The 20,067-nt window shown below is 30.8% G+C and overlaps 3 protein-coding genes across 5 annotated transcripts; all 3 read right to left on the bottom strand.

Moving 5' to 3' along the window:
- Window positions 1-1,076: 1,076 nt before the first annotated feature.
- LOC117922038 (protein CDI-like) lies at window positions 1,077-5,730 on the bottom strand. 3 transcript variants are annotated; one of them, XR_004652429.1, is made up of 4 exons: window positions 5,579-5,729; window positions 4,128-5,014; window positions 1,863-1,966; window positions 1,077-1,504 (listed from the first exon to the last, which is right to left on the bottom strand). XR_004652429.1 is itself a non-coding variant. In XM_034840014.1 (3 exons), exon 2 carries the CDS (start codon window positions 4,948-4,950, stop codon window positions 4,174-4,176), a length of 777 nt encoding a protein of 258 aa, XP_034695905.1. In that variant the 5' UTR covers window positions 4,951-5,005; window positions 5,579-5,730; the 3' UTR covers window positions 1,077-1,504; window positions 4,128-4,173. The 3 variants fall into 3 exon arrangements, 2 of the variants coding, with proteins under 2 accessions (XP_034695905.1, XP_034695904.1); XM_034840014.1 differs by lacking the exon at window positions 1,863-1,966 and having other exon boundaries at window positions 4,128-5,005; window positions 5,579-5,730; XM_034840013.1 differs by lacking the exon at window positions 1,863-1,966.
- A 1,798-nt stretch (window positions 5,731-7,528) lies between these two features.
- LOC117922039 (auxin-responsive protein IAA1) lies at window positions 7,529-8,780 on the bottom strand. The gene is made up of 5 exons (XM_034840015.1): window positions 8,530-8,780; window positions 8,265-8,446; window positions 8,064-8,175; window positions 7,913-7,974; window positions 7,529-7,817 (listed from the first exon to the last, which is right to left on the bottom strand). Exons 1-5 carry the CDS (start codon window positions 8,751-8,753, stop codon window positions 7,765-7,767), a joined length of 633 nt encoding a protein of 210 aa, XP_034695906.1. The 5' UTR covers window positions 8,754-8,780; the 3' UTR covers window positions 7,529-7,764.
- Window positions 8,781-16,697: 7,917 nt separating this feature from the next.
- On the bottom strand, window positions 16,698-18,859 carry LOC117921623 (auxin-induced protein AUX22-like). The gene is made up of 3 exons (XM_034839571.1): window positions 18,388-18,859; window positions 17,826-17,919; window positions 16,698-16,976 (listed from the first exon to the last, which is right to left on the bottom strand). Exons 1-3 carry the CDS (start codon window positions 18,761-18,763, stop codon window positions 16,868-16,870), a joined length of 579 nt encoding a protein of 192 aa, XP_034695462.1. The 5' UTR covers window positions 18,764-18,859; the 3' UTR covers window positions 16,698-16,867.
- Between the last annotated feature and the right edge of the window lie 1,208 nt (window positions 18,860-20,067).

Here is a 20,067-nt window from a genome sequence, read left to right as displayed (position 1 = left end):
ATGCATGTTTAGCAAGAAAATAAGGCAACCAAACAATGGGTGATCTCAGTTGAACTACATAAAAGGGTGCCTATCAATAAAGCAAGCACAAGAACAGTATATAATCCGAGGTCAAGCATTACAAATAAGCAGATCTGATAAAGAATATGGACAGGATTGTGCTTTGAGAAAGTTGTTTTGTGGTACCATGTGAAAAATGAACCTAAGAGTTGTGATATCTGAATCCTTTAATTTCACCAACCTACCTATGTGGACAACTCATGACATGGGTAAGTTTGGGATGCTTCAATTTCACCAACCTACGTAAGTAGACAACTCATGACATGGGTAAGCTTGGATCCTCCTCGGATACTCATGACATTAGGAAAAAGGAAGAGTAGACAGAAAAATGAATTTTTGTAAGAAGATCTAGGAATACAAGGAAAACAAGGATCTAGTAAAAAAAATAGAGTTTTTTAAAAAGATATCTTCACTTACAATTTATTTCCAATTCACTTTTCTTTTTCCTAGTACCTATGTCCCCTTTTCTGGATCATTATTAGCTGAGTCCCAATATCTAAGTTGTGTAGGATCAAACACCTAGACACATACTCATATCCGATGCTCAACACTCATACCCAAACCCATGCAACATCTAGAGAATCGTATGTTGTTTGTAGGAACCATCCACCTAGCATCTGACATGGTTACAATGATGAGAATGGGGAAGGAGGGAAGCTGAGATGAAATATGTGCCTAAAGTTGACAAATGCTTCATCCCAGTATATGAGGTTGAAAAGAGTATATAAGAATATGGATCATAAGGAAAAACCTAACAACAAAGCACATCAAAGTGTCAACATGAGCATAAAAAATCAAGATAAGAACTTGAGGACCCAGGATGTAGTGCTGTGTCAGCATCTAATCTGATGGGAGAAGAGGACAACAGCATCCAACCAATGCCAGCTCTACATAGGACCACAGATTCCCAAAATACTCCACTTTAGTGAGGACCATTTACTTCAAAAGAAGATGTGAACTCCAAACATAATGGAAACCACAAGCTATGAGATATTTAGATCGAGTAAGCAACATCATGATGAAGCAAGACTGCCTCAGGTAGTTTTTCTAGTGAATTGCCTTGGTGTAAACCTTACATGCCTTTCCAGTCAATAACATACTACACTCTTAAATGCACAACTTTGAGATTCAGAAGTACCGATGGTCTGACTCACGTGTTCCATACCAACCCTAGCTCAGTACAAAAAAACAACTGTCCAGTCATCATCATCTTTTTTCTTTGAATCATAAATCAAAGCAATCTGTTGCCTTAATGAATTTGACATCAAGAACAGTAGTAGACCTACAAATAAATGATCAATACTATTCCCAAAATCCACAAGGTATTTAATAAAATACTAGTCAAGCAAGGAAAATCCATCCTAATATCCTCCCTAAGAGTTGAGCTCCTCAGCTAGCTCTCTTACCCAAGAATGCCCCACTTACTCCTCATCAGTTGGCTCATCTGAAAATATTAATAATGAGTCAGCTCTATAACTCAATAAGTAAAATCTACAACAAGTATATATGTGTGTTTATGCATCTGAAACACAGTTTTTCACGAAATAAAGTGCTCATAAAATTTGTCAAGAAGTTAATGAATGTAAAATATCATATCAATAATCATCTTCATGCCTCATAAATATACAGACGATTTTGGAGATATCCATCATGCAGCAAAACCACCTCATCAAATATGGTGGCTAGCCTTAATAAATGGTCCTTCCAACTCATGGGTAGTAGAGGACTTAATGGTGCATAGGCATGAAATGCAAATAACTTCCTCCTGGTTGAGGCCAAAGGCATGAAAACTAACACCTTACCCCTTACTAATCAGGATCACACAACTCATGGTGTGTAAGGGTGCATTGACTCCCACGAAGACCTTGACTGCTAACAATTTAACATTAATAACCATAATTCCAATCCGCAGTTGCACAGAAATTGTAAATTGAGTACTAATTTCATCTCCAAAACATACTTTCAAAAATATTTTTTTGTAACACAAAATCAAATATCAAGGAGAGATTTGCATTTATTAATAGTATTTACTTCATTAATTTTAAATGAATTACATGCTTACTTTTATTTTAAAATATCATGAATTTAAGAAAAATAATAATGCATGTGTGCCATGTTAACAAAGCATAGAAAATACAACATATGCATACTCACATCAACGGCATCCTCAAAATAACATCAACACCCATTTACAAATGATCCGCTCTACCTAGGTCCAATGACTCCTTGATTTGTAAATATCATTTCACATTTTATAGGTCTCCTATTATTAATTCTTCCAAAAACTTGTGCCTTCGAATATTTAAAAGAAAATAGAATATCTCAAGCACTTAAAACTCACAGCGCCAACAATTTCATAGGATGAAAAAATGGGTCCTTTCACCTAGTTAAAAAATCCACCTCAATGTAACAATAAACAGTGCAACAATTAATAAGAGGTTCCTTTTCTTTTTCAATTCAAAGAATAGCCAACTTGTCCATGCTAACAGTACCATCCCCATCCTTGACAGCCCTTTCCAAAAGCTACCCTTTCTCCTTAACTGCCACTTAATTTTCCAGATGCATTGATCAAACCTAGCAGTCCAGTACAGATAAAATGCATCTTACAGAAATTCTCAATATTTCAATAAGAACCTCAACTAAACAAGAGAGAGAAATTTTACCAAGTACTATTTCAATGAAAATGGGTATGTATAACAACCTACATATTTAAGAACTAAGCTTGGGATCTCAACTAAGAAATTCAGATAAATCAATTGAGTAGGAAGTGAGGAAAGTAATTCTAGTGAAATGATTAATGGAAAGCTGCTTATGATGACAATTATGAAGATGATTTCACTGCTGAGATCAACCAGAGCATGATGAAGACTTTGTAAAGTTGGTGGATTTATTTCAAGCATCCAAACTCCATTCTTGTCCACTTCCTCTTTCTCCTCCCACCCTCTCCATCAGTTTTCTGACTTCACATAGCTGTCAGAAACTCTCTCATAGGCATGTTTAGGGCTTTGTTATTATTTGCAAGTTGGTCCACAAACCAACTAAATTGTAGTTTCAATCCCTAATCTCATATTCTGGAAGTTTATGTCCCAGTTATTTTTTTTTTTCAATAAATTTTTTTGATAGACAAAGGCATGAATTAAGAAACGCCAGAAAAGAAGGAAAAGACTAGAGAAATGTCCCAGTTAATTTTTCATGATGACTCAGTCGAAAATTTCAAGTTTAAGAAAGAATATTTATTTTTCAATTAAATTAAAAACAAAAATTGAAGGTAAAATGTATTTACATAATAGGTGCTGTAACATATATCTAGGTAGAATAACACTCCAAAAGTATGGATGACATTCCTTTGAAAATAAGTAAAGCTTTCTGAGGCTCCACGGATGTGACATATTTAAGATCACTGACATGTAAAATCCACACACAGCAAGAGACTGGCAAACAATTGTGTTGCTTCGAATATCGGGTATATTTGGCATATGCATGTATGTGGGAATTCAACTATCACTTTAATCATCGAAACTTTTCAAATACACAGATATTTGCAGTGGTAAAAAAGGACTGAGTGGTGCCCCAGATTATAATTAACATGATCAAATTGTCAAAATCATGTAAGTTGGTTTTTGATGATTAAGAAGAGAAGCTTAATAGGATTAGCTGATAAAGTAATATGTAGCACCATAAATGTAAAAAATCAAAAGAATGAAAACAATCTTGTAACTCACCTATGAGGAGATTTAGAGAACAATCTTGCCAAACAACCCAAATGGCATGCAGAAAAAGCATTTACATGGAGATTTATTAATTATATACTTATATGTCAAAATCATCTCAATAGTAAACAAGGCATTGGGCAAAAACAGTTCTCATACTGATGAATTCTGATTTAACATATTTGATATTATGCTTGGATCTTGACACAAATGGTGTTACAAATGAATGGTACAAAAGAACACACTTAAAGCAAATGCTTGCAACATATATTTAGCTTCCAACACCACCAACTTTATCAAAGGAGCAGATCTAACATACAAACACAGAATTCAAAAAAACTGATGAAAAGCCATTACCATGACTAATTACAGCAGCAGAAATTGTGCTGTTGATTGATGCCACCTATTCTGTTTTGGTCTTCATTTCCTTCTGACATTCTTCCATTTCATTCACCCACAAGTCTGCAAACTCACAGTTTTTCCAACTCTCGAACCATGGTCCTCCTAGAGTATAGTGTATGGCCTTGGGGAGCGTACTTGGATCATCCTCAATAACCTTGTTATGACCCACAAGAAAATTCCAAACAAATGGAACTGACCCAATCTCATGATCATCTAACCACATAAATCTATGAAGATAAGCACCTGTTTGAGAATTCACCACGTCAGGCGTCAACACCCTGTTCTTGGGATGCCCACAATTATACAAAACCATTGAAGACCAATTCTTCCTCGGATACACCGTTTGCACTGCCCCATCCATTTTTGTAGTCTCCTTGGGCGCATAATCATGTTGCACACACATTATTGCGTAATTATCATCAACCAAATCTCTCAATTCCTTAATGTCTGCCAAATAAAGAAAATCACAATCCACAAACATTGCCCAACCATCATAATTAGCCAAGTATGGAGTCAAGAACCGAGAAAATGAAAACTCGGTGCTCTCCAGCTTCCCTCTTTCACGCCAATACAATCCCTTTTTTCTCAACTCGGACTGTTTTATCGGTATGACCTCAACAGGAATTGAAGCTCGTTTTAGAATTGAATAGCGACAAACCTCATAAGCAATATCTTCCCGAGGATCGTAACCCACAAAGATCTTAAAGGGCTTGGAAGTTTTATCATTGAATGAATGAATCTTGCCATTAGTCAAATTCATTCCAGTGGGTGATTCCATTGGAGGTTCTGGAATTCAATCTTCAGATTTGTATCTTTGAAATTCAGATTGGCAGCTGAAAACGCTGAAGACAATTCAGAAGCATTTGTTTGAGCTAAATTAGTGATAGAAAGACACAAAAATTGGTTCAGATTATACATTCCATGAATCACAAAAAGAAGAGGGGAAAAGATGGAGAATGCTTAAAACAATTTTTTTAAAATTGCCCGTTTCCCGGCAAGCAAGCATTGAAACACTTTCGTTTCTTACTGCCAATCCGATAATTTCTCAGTATTTTCCTTTTCTTTCCCCCATTTTCCAGGCAACCAAGCGGGGGTTGAATTATGTCAAAACCACATTCCCAAAATCCAGAATAAAAATCCAAAGTCCCGATCATTCAACAAGGAATCGCCCAAAATTAAATAGCAACAACAACAGCTAAAAAAATAAAAATAAAAATAAAAATAAAAATAAAAATAAAAATAAATAAAAACCCCAAATGGTTAAAAAGATTGAGAGATCTAGGGTTCGCAGAAAATGTACCTGAATCTAGAGAAAGCAATTGAAAAAATAAATAATAAACACAAATAATAAGTAAGGAAATAAATAAAAAGCCTGATAGAGGAGAATGAGAGAAAAGCACCACTACCTTGATGTAAAATGAAGATTACCAAACAGTTGTCGACGTCTTCTCCTGAGATTTAGCTTCCATCTACACCAGCAAATGCCCCGGATCTTGGAAACCTCTCGCTATTTTCTTTCTCTTTCTTTTCTTTTCTTTTCTTTTCTTTTCCAAATTGAGACTCATCGAGTCATAGCCCAAAAAAAAGAAAAAAAAAAAACTCATGGGCCTTAAGACTAGTTTGGATCTCTTTTGTATGGGCTTGGGCCTAATGATAAACCCAATTCTGACCAAATGGTATTTGAGGAGATATTTATAAACTTGAAGAAAATAGATTGTTCATACCGACCCATGAATAAACTTTTATGTGTGCATATATTCCAAAAAACAAAAAAACAAAATTATGAGGTAGAAATTAACTCTTAAAAATTTAGTTTAATGGACATTAAAATTTGAGGTAAAATGAGATTAAATGTATGCTGAAATGAATGTTTGAAAGCAATATTTTATTTTGCCACACCCATACCTTATTGTTGTTCTTGTATGATCGTTTTTGTTTTCTTATTTTGTTTGTTTTCTAAAAAAGAAAAGGAAAGACTTTGTTGTCATTTTATGTATGTCCTTTTTTACTAGCTTGTTTGTTTCCTAAGAAAGAGGGAAAGGAAAAAACAAATAACCAAAAATGGTGTCTCTTATTCTAGTTCTTTGAAGGTGATAAACATAAATGTTATCGTATTGAACACGGTGTTAGAAAAAGACAATTTGTACATAACCTTAGAAGTAGAAATGGAAGAAATAATCACAAACTACCCTATATGGGTAATTATTAGGGAATTAATTTAAATGATACTCTTAATAAATATGAGTCTAGGTCAAAATCCAAGATAGACATTTATCTTAATAAATTTTATGAATTATTTCTTTAAAATATGGTTGTCATATAATTTTATAAGAAATTCATTACAAAGGTTGATTTTACCAAATAAGTCCCCTTCTGCTTAAGTTGGGTTGAAAGTGAATATCATAAGAAAATATTATCCTTATATAAGGAAAAGAAGAAAAAACGTTGTTATGTATCTTAATCGACTTTCTAAGACGTTGGAAATTTACATCGGATTAGATAATCAATGATATTATTTAGCCTTACATTTTACCAACAAAGAATTCGTCAATGACGATTTGTCATTCTTCCCTTCTCAAGCCACTTATCTTTGTCAATCCAAATACTATTTCTTAGTATAACTCATTTAGGAATAGGAGGAATAATATAATGCATAAGTGAAATGTTAATTTTATCAAAAGATATTTTCTTTGTAATAATAATACGGGCATTGAGTATTTCAAACACTCTCTAAGAGAAAGGGCAAGTGTCACTCCATGGCCCAAAGTTGAGCTATACAAAACCATGTGATATGCCTTATTTATACTTTTAAAACCATGTGATATGTCTTATTTATGTACCCATTGGCACTAGTCCTATTGACTTGTCTTTAATTAATCTTTACCAACTTGTTCACACTCAACTATGTGATGGAAAAAAAACAAATTATTACAAGTATTGATTTTTCAAAAGGAAAAGAAAAAAAAATCAATAGAATTTTCTCCTTTATCATTGCTTGTCTAAATTTAAAAATCCTTAAAATCTTTTGTATGTTCTAAAAAATATTAAGAAAATTTATTTATTCATGTTTGATTTTATTATAGAAGATAAAAAAAATCTAATATGATTAAATTAAAAAAAAATTTATACATTTTAAAATTATTTAATTTTGATAAGGAAATAAGTTAAATAAGTTTGAAGAAATATATAAAAATAATTTACTAACTTTAAATTTGTTTTTTATTTTTTTTTGTTTTTTCTTTTCTTCTATTTTTTTTTCCTTATGTTCTTTCCTTCAGATTTCCAAAAACCAAACATAGCCTAACTTCCCGCATCCTTACAATATATGTAAATTTTGATTAATAAGTAGAAAACAATTGATGAAACATATTACCAGATCTTATAAAGCTTGACAAATATAGGCGTGAATGTTAATTTCGAAGTAGCATTAGTACAACATCATGTAACTAACGTCTATTTCTCTACTCTAAAAGTCTCTTTTACATATATTTTCTCTTTTTTTTTGTCACCTAAAACCAATCAAAATTAGGGGAAAAAAAAATAGAAGAAGAAGCCTTTTTACATCAAATTATCATCCAAGGATGCTATCAAACTAAAGGCTTTTTGATCCACTTGTGCTTGTGCATTTTTGAGATTCCCTTGGAGCTGCACCACAAATTTCAAAAGAAAAAAAAAATCAGTAAAATATAATTTAATATGAAAGAAAAAAAGAGGAAAAAAAAAAAAAAAAACCTCTTTACCTAGTCCAATTGCTTCAATGCTTTTCATCAGCCGTAGTCGCTTGCATGATTCCACAAACATTCTGAAAAATAAAATTTGGAATGATTAATTGACTAAATAAAAATTAATTAGGTTAATTAGGGTTATTCAGGGGCAGTCCGGGAAACTTACTTCCATGGTACGTCGCCGACCAGCATCCAATCTCCATCCCTGTCCTCATAGGTAGGCATGTAGTCGGATCCCTTCACAGGATCCATAAGCTTCCTCTCATTAAGATAATTACCTGCATAACAATTACCAAAAAGGACTAAATTACCCCTGAAATACGAAAAGAATTTGTATAAATCAGAGAAATACGGATGAAATACGTACGAATAGGGAAGCAGGAGAACATGTCCTCGAGAGATCCCAACAGCTGCTGATAGCTGCCGTACATCTCCAGATCAACTTTTCTTAAATACGGAGCTCCGTCGACCGCCACCTTCACATATTTGCTGATCTTCGCAACATTCTTCCGACTCGCCTTCACCGGCGGCCACCCCACAATTTGTGTCCTGTAACACAAATGTAAGATGTCAAAACTCTAGCGGCCAAAATCGTTAGTTTATCGGCCAAATTAATATAACTGAACTCTTACTTTGCCGGCGGAGGCTTGGAGTCGCCGGAAACATCTTTTTCAGATGGATTGCTAGCGTGATCCGTATTGCAGGGGCCACGGAGGTTCAAGTCGACGATGTCGGAGAACCCGCGCTTGGTGCCGGACTTGGTAGCGCCGGGGAGGCCTAAGGTGAGCTCGGTATCATTGAAATAGAGGCCGGCGGAGGAAGATTCCGGCGAGGGTTTGGGGAGCTGCGGTGACATATTCTTCTCGTAAAAATTGTGTGAAAGTTGTTGGAAAGTGAGGGGAAGCGTTTGGCAGGGTTTGTATTTATATATGGCGAAGGGAGTAGTGGGAGCCAGTGACAGAAGGACACGTGTAGAGAAAAGAGCGGGTGGGATTGGTCCAGGTGGAATAGAAGGTTGATTATGAGAAAGCGTGTGTGTGATTTCAAGTGCTTGAATGTTTGGGCCACCATGTCGGTTCGCACCCACTCCCTTTCATTCATTTTGGTCCAAATATTTAATTGTGGGTTTTATTAGATGTGATACCTTCTAGATTCATAATCATAACTGTTTAATAATAATATTTAATTTTATAAAAAATATTTATTACACACTTACAATTTTTTCAAACAATTATTAGATGAATTTGCATAATAAGGAAAAGAAAAGTTATAAGAAAATACCAATAAAAAATGTTAATAAAAATAATTTTTCTAATTTGGTTTTATTATAAAAAATAAAAAATAAATATAATTGTTAAAATTTATGTATTTTAAAATTATTAAAATATTATATAAAAGAGTTAAAATAAATTAAATAAGTTTTAAAGTAATATATAAAAATAATTGGCCTCAGTCCATGATCCCCTATTCGGTTTGTTTTGAAATATTAACAAAAAAAATCTGATATGTGTGTTAATTAATGAGATAATAAATATGTAAGATACAAAGAAGTTGATCAATAAGATTTCTTTTGCTGAATGCATAAAAAATCGACTTTAATCTTATGAGAAGGGTTCGAACGAGAGCATGTCTCTGGATTTGAAATATGGTGAATTATGTCTTAGTAGGATAAAGGGAAAGGAAACTCTTATGGTCTTATGTAAAATTTATTATTTTTTATTTTAAAAATAGAAAAATAAACAATACATCTAAAATTTTATTTTTTATATTTATATATTCATTTTTTTTAAAAAAAAATTATTATGAACCATTTGTTCCTTTTTCTTTTCTTTTTCTTATATTTTACTCTTTTTTTTCCATTTTCCTTTTTTTGGAATTTTCCGTGTCAAATTTTACAAAGTTGGAGGCATTTCATGATCCAATGGGAAAGGAATTTTTATAAACCTAAAAATCAACCAAGACACTTTCTCGTGGAGTTTGTTTATGCTTTTTAAAGCATTTCGACACAAGAAAAAGTAAAAAAAGGTAATTATGGCTGTTCAAAGTTTCTACAACATTTTATCTTTGAAATTCTGGACAACTTTCACCCCATCTTCAAAGAGAAGCTTCTAAACTTAGAAACTTCCTTTCCACTTGTGATAAAAAGAAAAACTATTTTATATTTTCAAGCCAACAATTACCATATGTGGAAAAACATACGAAAAATTCATTTTCAAAATTTTAATAATTAGAAACACCTTTTATTGGAGTTGGGTGGATGCCCAAGTCATACCGACCTAATTAAATAAGAGATCAACGAGAGTAGTCTACAAGTTGGAACAACTAGAAACAGACCAGAAACCACCTTATTTGAAAAAAAGAAAGAAAAAGATCTCTCTTATTTTTATTTTTTTGTTGAAAAAGAAAGCTCGAGAGAACTCGAGAAAAAAAGTTATTTGAAAGTAAAAATGAAAGACTTGTATAGTGAAATTTCTCTTACTTTTACTTTTTTTTGGGTGTTACCAAATGAAATGGTTCTCGATTTTAGTGTGGTTCCATTCATGACTTGGTATGAAGAATTGAATGGTAAAATAATAATAATTTTTTTTTAATGTTTTTTTATATTATTTTAGGTACTTCAAAAAGATAATTCGAAGTTTTTTAAGGGATAATGTAAGGAAAAAAATAGAAGAAAAAAAAGTAAAAAATTAAATTATATATTTCTTCCATTTCATTTATTTTCTTTGATTATATAAAAATTAAATAAATTTAAAATACATAAATTTTTAATTAATTTTAATTATATTTGATTTTTTTTTATAATGAAATCAAACATAAAAAATAATTATATATATATATATATATATATATATATATATATATATATATATATATATTATTTTCTTAGTATTTTCCTGAACAAACATAACCTAAATGAGCTAATTTTAAATTTTCATTTTTATTATTAATTTTTTTTGGTTAATGAGTAATGACAAATCCAAAATTTTAAATACAAAGGCAAAATTAAAAAATAAAGAGAAAATTAAGGAGAAGGTACAAGTGAAAGAAGCGGGATAAAATAATGGGAGAGGGGTGAGAGAAAAGGGAAAACCGAAAAGAGAGGGCGCTCGTGTGAGGAAGGTGAGGGAAAAGCAAGAGTGGGGCCCAGGTGTTTGGGTTCTTAAGAAACAAGTCAACTTTTCATGAGTCCGGTGTGGGTCCCAGTTCGCCACCCCCACCCCCACCCATGTGAACATGTTTCTTTGTCCCCAGTCACTCTCTTTCATGAAATTAAACCCACTTTCATGACACGTGGCATATTTCTACCGGAGTTTCCGGTCATAATGTCTTTTTAGACTTTGGGTTCGTGTCAGTGTGTCACCTGAAATCGTACTCGTCCTTTATTACAAATTTAACACAATTGAAAGCTCCATCCTTTTCAACCTTTTTTTGGGCTTAAATGCGTAAAAATATTTTTTTTTTAAAATGGTTTATTGAAAATTTTAATTTATAATTATTGATAAATTTAAGGGTTGAACACGTACATCATCTCTTCTTGTATTTGAATACTCCGAACGCTTTGATGAATATAGTCTTGTATTTGAATACCCCGGATGCTTTGATGAATGTAGTATAAGATTAAGGTATGCACATTTCCTGATAATAATTATTTTTGGGAAGATTGGTAATACCTTAGATCTTACAAGTAATATTAAAGTTAAGATCATTAAAGTCAAGGTCATGGATTCGAACCCCAAGCGTGTCGTTCAAGTGGGGGTTTAAACTTTTAGGAAAAGTTTAATATGGTATTAACTTGGTTTGGTGGAACATCGCGATTCTTTCCTCTCCCCGTTTAGTTATTTGGTATCTCTCTCCTCTCCCCATTTAGTTATTTGATATCTCTCTCCTTGAGAGAAAATAATTTTAATAAAAGGTTCTTTACCTATTACACTTTTTAAAATGATATTTTTATACACAAGAGTTAATTTCATTTATGAGTCTTGGGTTTTTAGCTCAATACATATCATTCTTATTGATTTGAATTTTTATTAAATAATTCTTTTATTTTAAGCATTTTGAATGAGAGAGAAAATATGTAAAACGAACATCGAAAAAGAGTTATTTAAGATAATTTGAAAATCATTCTTGAAAAAAAGTATTTATCTTTCAAAATAGAAAATAATTTTTTAATTAATAGTATATGTTTGAATGAAAATTACTTTTTTTAAAATTTGTTTTAAAAAAATTGAGATGTTTTTAATAATTTCTACACAATGTTTTTTGAAATAAAATTTTATTTTTGAAAATAATCCAGAACCATTCATGAGAACTACTTTGGAAAAACTATTTTCGAAAACATTATCAAACAAACAAAACCTTACAACTAACTCATTTTCTTGTATTGACAAATGCTTATTAAATATAGAAAAGCAGCAAAGTATTTTACTACTTTTATTTAATTTTATGAATACCCAAAAAGTCCAATTTTGCATTTTTCATATTATTTTTTTTAAACTAAAAAAAATATTTAGTTTTGATATAAATAATTAGTTAATTAGCTATTTATGGTGGTTCCATAAGAACAGAGTTGAAGGCCAAGATAGGAAAGAAACAAAGGCACATGCAATGCCATCCACCATCTTACAAGTGGATGAGTGAATGGTACTCTGCATCCCCAAATTTGAGAAAACACATGCATGCCATGTTTGTTTAGCAACATTTTATAAAGACATAAGTTGTTGCATGTTTTCCAAATCAGATTGAACACAGAATCAAAACAAATTGTGACTCAATTTCAAATTTTTGGAAAAAAATGAGCCACAACCATGAACATTTTGATGTACACATTGTCATGTACACATCATGAACTGCCTCACACTCTGTTTTTCTGCTGTTTCTATTGCTCCATTGCAATTAGGTTGGCCTCTCTTCATTGTATGTTTATTTGGTGGCCCTCAAGTGGTTTGATTTATTCTTTTAATGATTAAGTTTTATCCCTTTTCTAAATGTGGACGGTGAGGCTAAAAAGGGGAAAAAAAAAAGTAATCTCAAATTAAGAAAATCGGGTCTAATAAATGTTAGTTTTTAGAGGTGGTATTTGTTTTTTGATTGAATATAAAAAAAATCAAAATATTTGACGTTTTCTATTAAGCTAAAAGTAACTTGTTGATATCAACCAATATGTCTAAATCGAACCCATTTAAGAGTTATAAATCGATGGAGAAAGTGAATGTAGTTGAGATCCTCACTTGTAGAGAAGAATTGATCATATTTTTCTTTTAAGATCATGAAATGTGACAAATTATTATTATTTTTATTTTTATTTTTTAGAAAATCATATTATCTTTTTCTATTTATAATATGAATAATAACTTGAATTTTAGTATGATAATAAATATTATTTTATATGAATCGAGTAAACATTAAAGATATTATATTTCTCTTAAATATAAATTTTATCTTGAAAATTAATTTTTTATTTTTTATAAAGATTTTTTTTTTCAAATTGATAAAAATAAATATTATTTTTTATTTTAAGATAAAGAATAAATACATATTTTTTATTTTGGAGTTTATTTAATAAAATTAATGTAAAATATTCAAAGAAAAAAAAAAGCATTTTACTTTTACTTTTTCTTTTTTCATTTTAAAGTTTATTTAAATAGACATTTTTATGCAGTCAAATTCATATTTGTTGATTCAAGTTAAAGTAATTACCACTTTATTTTTATTTCACATGATTTTTTTTTTAGTATGAACACAAATGAAAACAAAACATTCAAATCAAGTAAAGTAAATAATGGCTTCATTTTTTAAATTTAATTTTTTATTTTGAAATAGTAGCGTAAGAATAAATAAACTTCTAAATATTTCAGAATTTATAAAGATAAATTTGATTTTAAATAAATGAGTTTCTATTTCCCAATTTGCTTCAAATCATGATGCAAAATTACACTTTTCCCTAATATAAGAAAAATACAAAAGAAAATGATACATAATTAAAATTAATTAAAAACTTATTTATTTTTAAATTATTTAATATTTATATAAAAAAGTTAAAATAAGTTAAATGAGTTTGAATAATTTATGTAAACAATTTATTCATTTTTAATTTATTCTCTTTCTCATCTTCTTTCTTTCGCATTTTGCTTGAAATTTTCCAATAACCAAACATAGCAAGAGAAAGTAACTAAGGTGGTATTTGTTTTTTTGGCTTTTTACTGAAAGCAATTTAGTTTTAGAATTTAGGTTGTTTGTTTTCCTATTTTTTCATGACTTATTATAAACTTTTTACTAAATAGAAAAAGTCAAAATATGTAGCTTTTTCTAAATAGAAAAAATAACACATTGATTTTTTTTACTTTTTAATACTTAATAAAAATAAAATACTACAAAAACAAACAACCTAATATTTAACACTATTAAGCATTAATGTTCTATTTAGAATTAAATAAAAAAAACAAACACCACCTAAGTGTGATTTGTTTATTTGCATCTCCTTGAAATATACATTTCATTTGCATTTGAATTTGCATTTGACTCTCTTTCCCTAGGTGCATGCATGGGGAAAGCATGAAATGGGTAATAAGTCTTTATCCTTGTTTTGTTGAAAGAAACTTTAAGGGAGTAGTGTGTTGCACTGCCCAAATTGGCTAAGGAGAACATGCCAAAACACATGGGTCACTTCCCAACTCCTTAGAAGGTCACTATCTCATTAGCCTAAAATATGTAAACATGATATTAAAGTCCAATAATATAAGCTTTTTTTTCATTGCCAAATAACTCCTAGAAGACATTTTGGATGGGACAATGGTACTTAGCCTCCCACGATTCCATATGTCGACTCATATTTACTGTCTTTTTTCTCATTTTGGCATGGCATATATCACTTTCCTATGAATGAGGGTCTTTCTTTTTTGTTTCTAGATTGCAACTAGATGAATGGATCTCTTCCCTTCCTTTGCTTTTTCCTTGGGTGAGCTCTAGGGTATGATTTGGGTGGTAGTTTTGTTCATTTTGGTGCAAGTAAGTCTAGAGACTTCTTCGTATATGAGATTTGACCATATTACCCTTGTTAAAAATTTCCATTAGGTTAGAAGTAACTCACAATCATCAATTATAGAAAAAAATGATAAACACTAAAGTTCAATGTATTGTCTCCCACATTGCTTTTAAAAGAATTCTATGTTGTTTGAAAGACGGGTTTTAACCTATATGAGAGACGATTTATCTAATTTATATAATATGAACAATATAAAATCATGCTGGTTAATTTGTCTTATCAGTTATATTTATATATGTATATAGAAGTATAAACGCAAATTGAGATGGGTAGTGATAAATTTTTATCAGTTAGTCAATAAAATCATATACTAATTGATTTTTATATGATATAGGAATACAACTTAATCATGCATGTAACAAATTTTCGAGCTTCCAAAAATGTTGTCATTTTTTAATTACCCAAGTTTTAAGTTCATTGGAGACAAACGGTCAAAGGATGACTAACAACATCCATGGCTACAAATTAGGGTTTTACTTGAAAATGGAGAAAAATATAGTTAATTAGATGCTTCAAGCAGGGTTGAAATTGGAAACCATATTAGTAAATATATAACTAAACTATGATTTGAAATTAATTATAGATGTTAGGTTAGTTAGTTGGGATTGGAATATCTAGTTATGTGAGAATACAGATTAGATTCGGTACCTAAAATTAAGTTAGGGTTCATCATCGAAGTGTTAATCATATGAATCTCTTATACTAAAAATATCATTAATGTAAACATTGAGAATATGGGAACATGGAGCTAGAACATGGGCTTTATTCTAAAGATTCTCTAATTTTTTTAAAGTAACATTATTTTATAGTTTATTAGATCATAGTTTAGACCTCGAGTTCGATCCTGTCTTAGATTAAGTTGACAATTTTGTAGATTCCAATGCAATTAGGAACCAATCCCAAATAACAAAGTCTTTTGCGACAAGTTTAGGTACAAGGATTAATTTATTACTTGAGTGATGATAGGAGAAATATGCTTGTCATGGCATGATAATAATTCTATAGTTATATTTTTATAATATCTAAGAACAATATTACCTAATGAGGAAAAGTGGAGTTGCACAAGACTGAACATGGGCATAGGGATGAGGTTAATGGAGTTTTGCCTGTTGACAATTTTGGAGACAACTTGTAAAGTATTAAATTTTATATTTTATTAATTTTCCTTTAAATAATCCAAACATTGTACTAGTAACATATTTTATTTCTCCTTATCATTTTTTTTAATTTCAATTTTGTTTGAATAACATGATTTCATTATTATCATGTTACATGTAAACGAGTTTTGAATTGTCTAAATATTGCACAATTCTATAACATTAAAAAAGAAAAAAGTGAGTTTTCAGGTTACAAAATAAAAACCTTCTAAAAATAATTCAAATTTCATACACTTAGCAGTTAAAGGTAATACCTAGGATGATCAAATATCGTACATATATCATTAAAAAGTAGTACCTGAATGGGTAATGGTAATATCTTTAATCGAAAAATGTATGAAATGTTAATTATTTTTAGATAGCTGCTCGGAAATTATATTTTATAAACTTGAATTATTTCTCTCACGTGAGTATATGAAAATACATTTTTCCCAAAAAAGAAGGTAAATGAGTCTTGAATTGTCTAAATGTAGTACAATTTCATAAAATAAAAAACAAAAAATTAAATATTTAACAAAAATTAAAATTGGATAAAGTATTATCTTAATTAAACAACTACAAAATTTTTAATTAAAATATAAAGAAACACAACTAGATTATGTTGTCTGTCTAGGATCCTAGATCCAACTTAACATTAATTAAGTCTTACATGCATAATTTAAATAAAAATTGTCTTCTAAATTAAAAAAGAACATCATAACTAGGGTAAACATAAAATTTGTTCAAGGAAAAAGACAATAAGATTAATTTCTGCATTACAATCACAAACTTCTAATCATTTATCTTCTGGAGTTCCTTCAGAGAATTTAACTGCAGGCCGAAATTCTTGGTTTCGGATTTTTTCTTGATCCTCAGCCTCTTGCAAGATTCAATGAACATCCTGAAAGTAAAAATTAAAAATTTATTAGAGATTTTATTTAATTAAAAATATAGAGATAATTTATACTAAGTGTGAAGTTGAATGTGTGAAATAAGATTAATGGGCTTGTTGGAGTCGGGTATGGGTGCCCAAGTAAAGTTGATCCAACCCGATCCAATAAATGGAGAGTTAAAAAGAGAAATAGTTTCTAGAAGTTGACAAAAAATAAAAAAATATACTAAATAAGAAAGTTTTCTCCAATTTCATCATGATATTTATGTTATGAAATTTATGGTTTCTTTCACGACTCGAGATAGAGAATTTATTGTCAAATAATAATATTAAATTAGAAAATATGTCCTTTTATTAAATGTGATATATATATTGCAATGATTCTTGACTTGACCCAAGTATTGCACTCGAGGACAATTTCGTCATTTAGCAGACACTATGATGAGGAATTGGCGTATGTCGGCAATGTGGTGGGTCCCAGTCATGGAACCCCATGTGGGGGGAGACTTTTGAAATGACTAATTTGCCATTGTCTTTACCCAAAATGACAACATGTTCCCCAAGATTAAAATATGTACATAAAATTTAATACAGAGGCATGTTTGGTTGGAAGAATAACTCAATTCTCATATGACCCACTTTCCATTGGAAATAAATGAGTTACCGCAAACTTATAACCATTCAGGTAGGTAGATATGTTTGTTTTGATGAGGTTATTTGGAAAGAAGTCTGATCCAAGGGTTGAGAGGAGCCCAGTGAGTGGTAATATATACCAAAGTTTGGTGTGCATGTTATAGACAGAATGAATGATATAAATATAGAAATTTAAAAGAAGGGATGGGGGGTTTGGTGACTTACTCCCAAGGAACATCTCCTACAAGCATCCAGTCCCCATCTTTGTCCTCATATATGGGAATATACTCTGAACTATCTGCATCTTTCAATGCTTCACCTGTCAACACATATTTAACAAAAGAATTAGTTCTTCTTCAAGGGTTTTGTGGTGGAGCCATAGATTTTGATTATCATAAACCCTGAAAAATACGCTCATCATATGCTACTCTCGTTGATATTTGATGGGTGTATTGAATTACATAATCGGTTTAATAATGATTTTAAGAAACGTTTCTAATTTTTTTTAAGATTTAAAATTTTTGATTAAGATAATTGTTTTCAAGGTTAAAAACGTTTTTTAAATCATTTTACTACATATTTATCGGGTTTTGAACCGGAAACTATATGGAAAAAGGAATTCTTTTTGGTACTTTAAAGTTATAATCCAATATTTTGCATGGCTAGATTAGATAAACTGAAAATTAAATAAATAACTATTTATATAGTAATTAGTAGGTTACGTAACATAAACCCTAGCTAGAAGGATGAAGCAGAAGAATAGAAATGAAGGCATAGAGCAACTCACCGATGCCGAAACACCCGAAAAGCTCCTCAAAAGCGGTGACAAGATTGGAGTAGCCTTGGTGGGAACTCAAATCGATCTTACGAAGAAAAGGTGCGCCGTCCATGCTCACTTTCACGTACATTTTGGTAGCTTCTGTTCGATCCTTGTCGTTAAAACTGTTCTTCCTCCGATATGAGCAGACCGGCGGCCACCCCACAACCTGGTTCTTGTTCTGGGCTTTCCGTTCACACGTGGTGGCGCTGCTATCCCCGGACATCTCAGAAAACACCCTCTTCTTCTCGTTTCTTTCCACTGCATTAACACCAGCAGAGTGGTTTGAGTCGGCATGACCGGGCAGACCCAGCCTCAGCTCAGTGATCTCGAGTCCTAGGGCCATTTCTTGGAGGAGGGTTGAGGTAGGTTGTGGGAGGTAGAGCTAGGGTTCTGTGGTTGACTGTGAAATTTGAATGTGATGGTATGGAGTTGGAGGAATTTTTATTATTGGGGTAAAGTATATATAGAAGGGGAAGATGGAGGGGGAAATGGTGGGAACAATGACAGGTCAAATAGGAGGAAATGGTCGGTCACATGAGAGGCAGAGGTGGGGCATGAGTGGGCATAGAAAGAGTAATAAAGGGCGGCATCATAAGTTGGTTAAAGGACAGATCGTAGGGTTGTTGATATATGATGATTTGGTGGGTTTCAATGATGGCCGTTTGATGAGGGGAATGGGAACACGGCATGTGATTTGCCTTATTGAAGGGGTGTGTCTACACTAAATTATAGATGGAGGACATGGAGCACTATGATGAATGGAAAGTACATGTGTTTGGCATCATGTTTCATGTCATCCATGCTTCATCCATCCATGCATGTTTTTCCCACACTTTTTTTTTTCTTCCTTTACCATCAAGAGTAATCCTTAGGTTATGTTGACTCTCAAAAAATTTGAAGAAAAATCCAAAGAAAAGAAAGCAAGAAGAAATATGAAAAAAAGGAAAAAGGGAAAGGAAAACAGAAATTAAATTTAAGGTAAATATATTATTTTTTACGTATTACTTCAAATTCATTTAATTTATTTTAACTCTTTAATGAAAAGATTAAATTATTTGAAAAATATAAATTTTTAACTAATTTTAATTATATTTGATTTTCTTTTATATTTGTCAAAGTATAACCAAATAGGCGAGAATCATTTTTCTAAGGTTATGTTTGGTTTCTGAAAAATATAAAGAAAAGAAAAAAAAATGTTAATGAAAATGATATTCTTATATTTGATTTCAACATGGAAAATAAGAAAGAAAATTAAATATAATTAAAATTAGATAGAAATTTATACATTTTAAAATTATTTAATCTTTATATAGAAGAGAAAAAATAAGTTAAATGAATTTGAAGTAGTATATAAAATAATTTATTGATTTTAAATTTATTTTCTTTCATTCTACTTTTATTCTCTATTTTTTTTAGTACTTTTTGGCTATTTTTGGTTTCTAAAAAGTATCAAGAATTTTTTTTTTTAAAAAAAAGAAAACGATTTTATCACGTTTGGTTTTAACATGAAAATACGAAAGAAAATAAAATATAATTAAAATCGGTTAGAAATTTATATATTTTAAAATTATTTAATCTTTATATAAAAGAAGAAAAACAAGTAAAATAAATTTGAAATGGTATATAAAATAATTTATTGATTTTATA

This window comes from Vitis riparia, chromosome 9, assembly GCF_004353265.1.
Source record: "Vitis riparia cultivar Riparia Gloire de Montpellier isolate 1030 chromosome 9, EGFV_Vit.rip_1.0, whole genome shotgun sequence".
In the NCBI taxonomy this organism is placed as follows: domain Eukaryota; kingdom Viridiplantae; phylum Streptophyta; class Magnoliopsida; order Vitales; family Vitaceae; genus Vitis; species Vitis riparia.
The sequence above is the reverse complement of the archived record's forward strand: the minus strand, read 5'-3'. Positions and strand labels throughout refer to the sequence as shown.

What these genes read in the sequence shown, in the direction of transcription:
- LOC117921623 (XM_034839571.1), bottom strand. Translation starts at nt 18,763, where the DNA reads ATGGCCCTAGGACTCGAGATCACTGAGCTGAGGCTGGGTCTGCCCGGT. An exon ending in TTTCGGGTGTTTCGGCATCG is followed by an intron (nt 17,920 to 18,387) that starts GTGAGTTGCTCT and finishes ATGTGTTGACAG; the next exon opens with GTGAAGCATTGAAAGATGCA. An exon ending in GTAGGAGATGTTCCTTGGGA is followed by an intron (nt 16,977 to 17,825) that starts GTAAGTCACCAA and finishes TTTTACTTTCAG; the next exon opens with GATGTTCATTGAATCTTGCA.
- LOC117922038 (XM_034840014.1), bottom strand. Translation starts at nt 4,950, where the DNA reads ATGGAATCACCCACTGGAATGAATTTGACTAATGGCAAGATTCATTCA.
- LOC117922039 (XM_034840015.1), bottom strand. Translation starts at nt 8,753, where the DNA reads ATGTCACCGCAGCTCCCCAAACCCTCGCCGGAATCTTCCTCCGCCGGC. An exon ending in TCCAAGCCTCCGCCGGCAAA is followed by an intron (nt 8,447 to 8,529) that starts GTAAGAGTTCAG and finishes TTTGTGTTACAG; the next exon opens with GACACAAATTGTGGGGTGGC. An exon ending in GTTCTCCTGCTTCCCTATTC is followed by an intron (nt 8,176 to 8,264) that starts GTACGTATTTCA and finishes ATTGTTATGCAG; the next exon opens with GTAATTATCTTAATGAGAGG.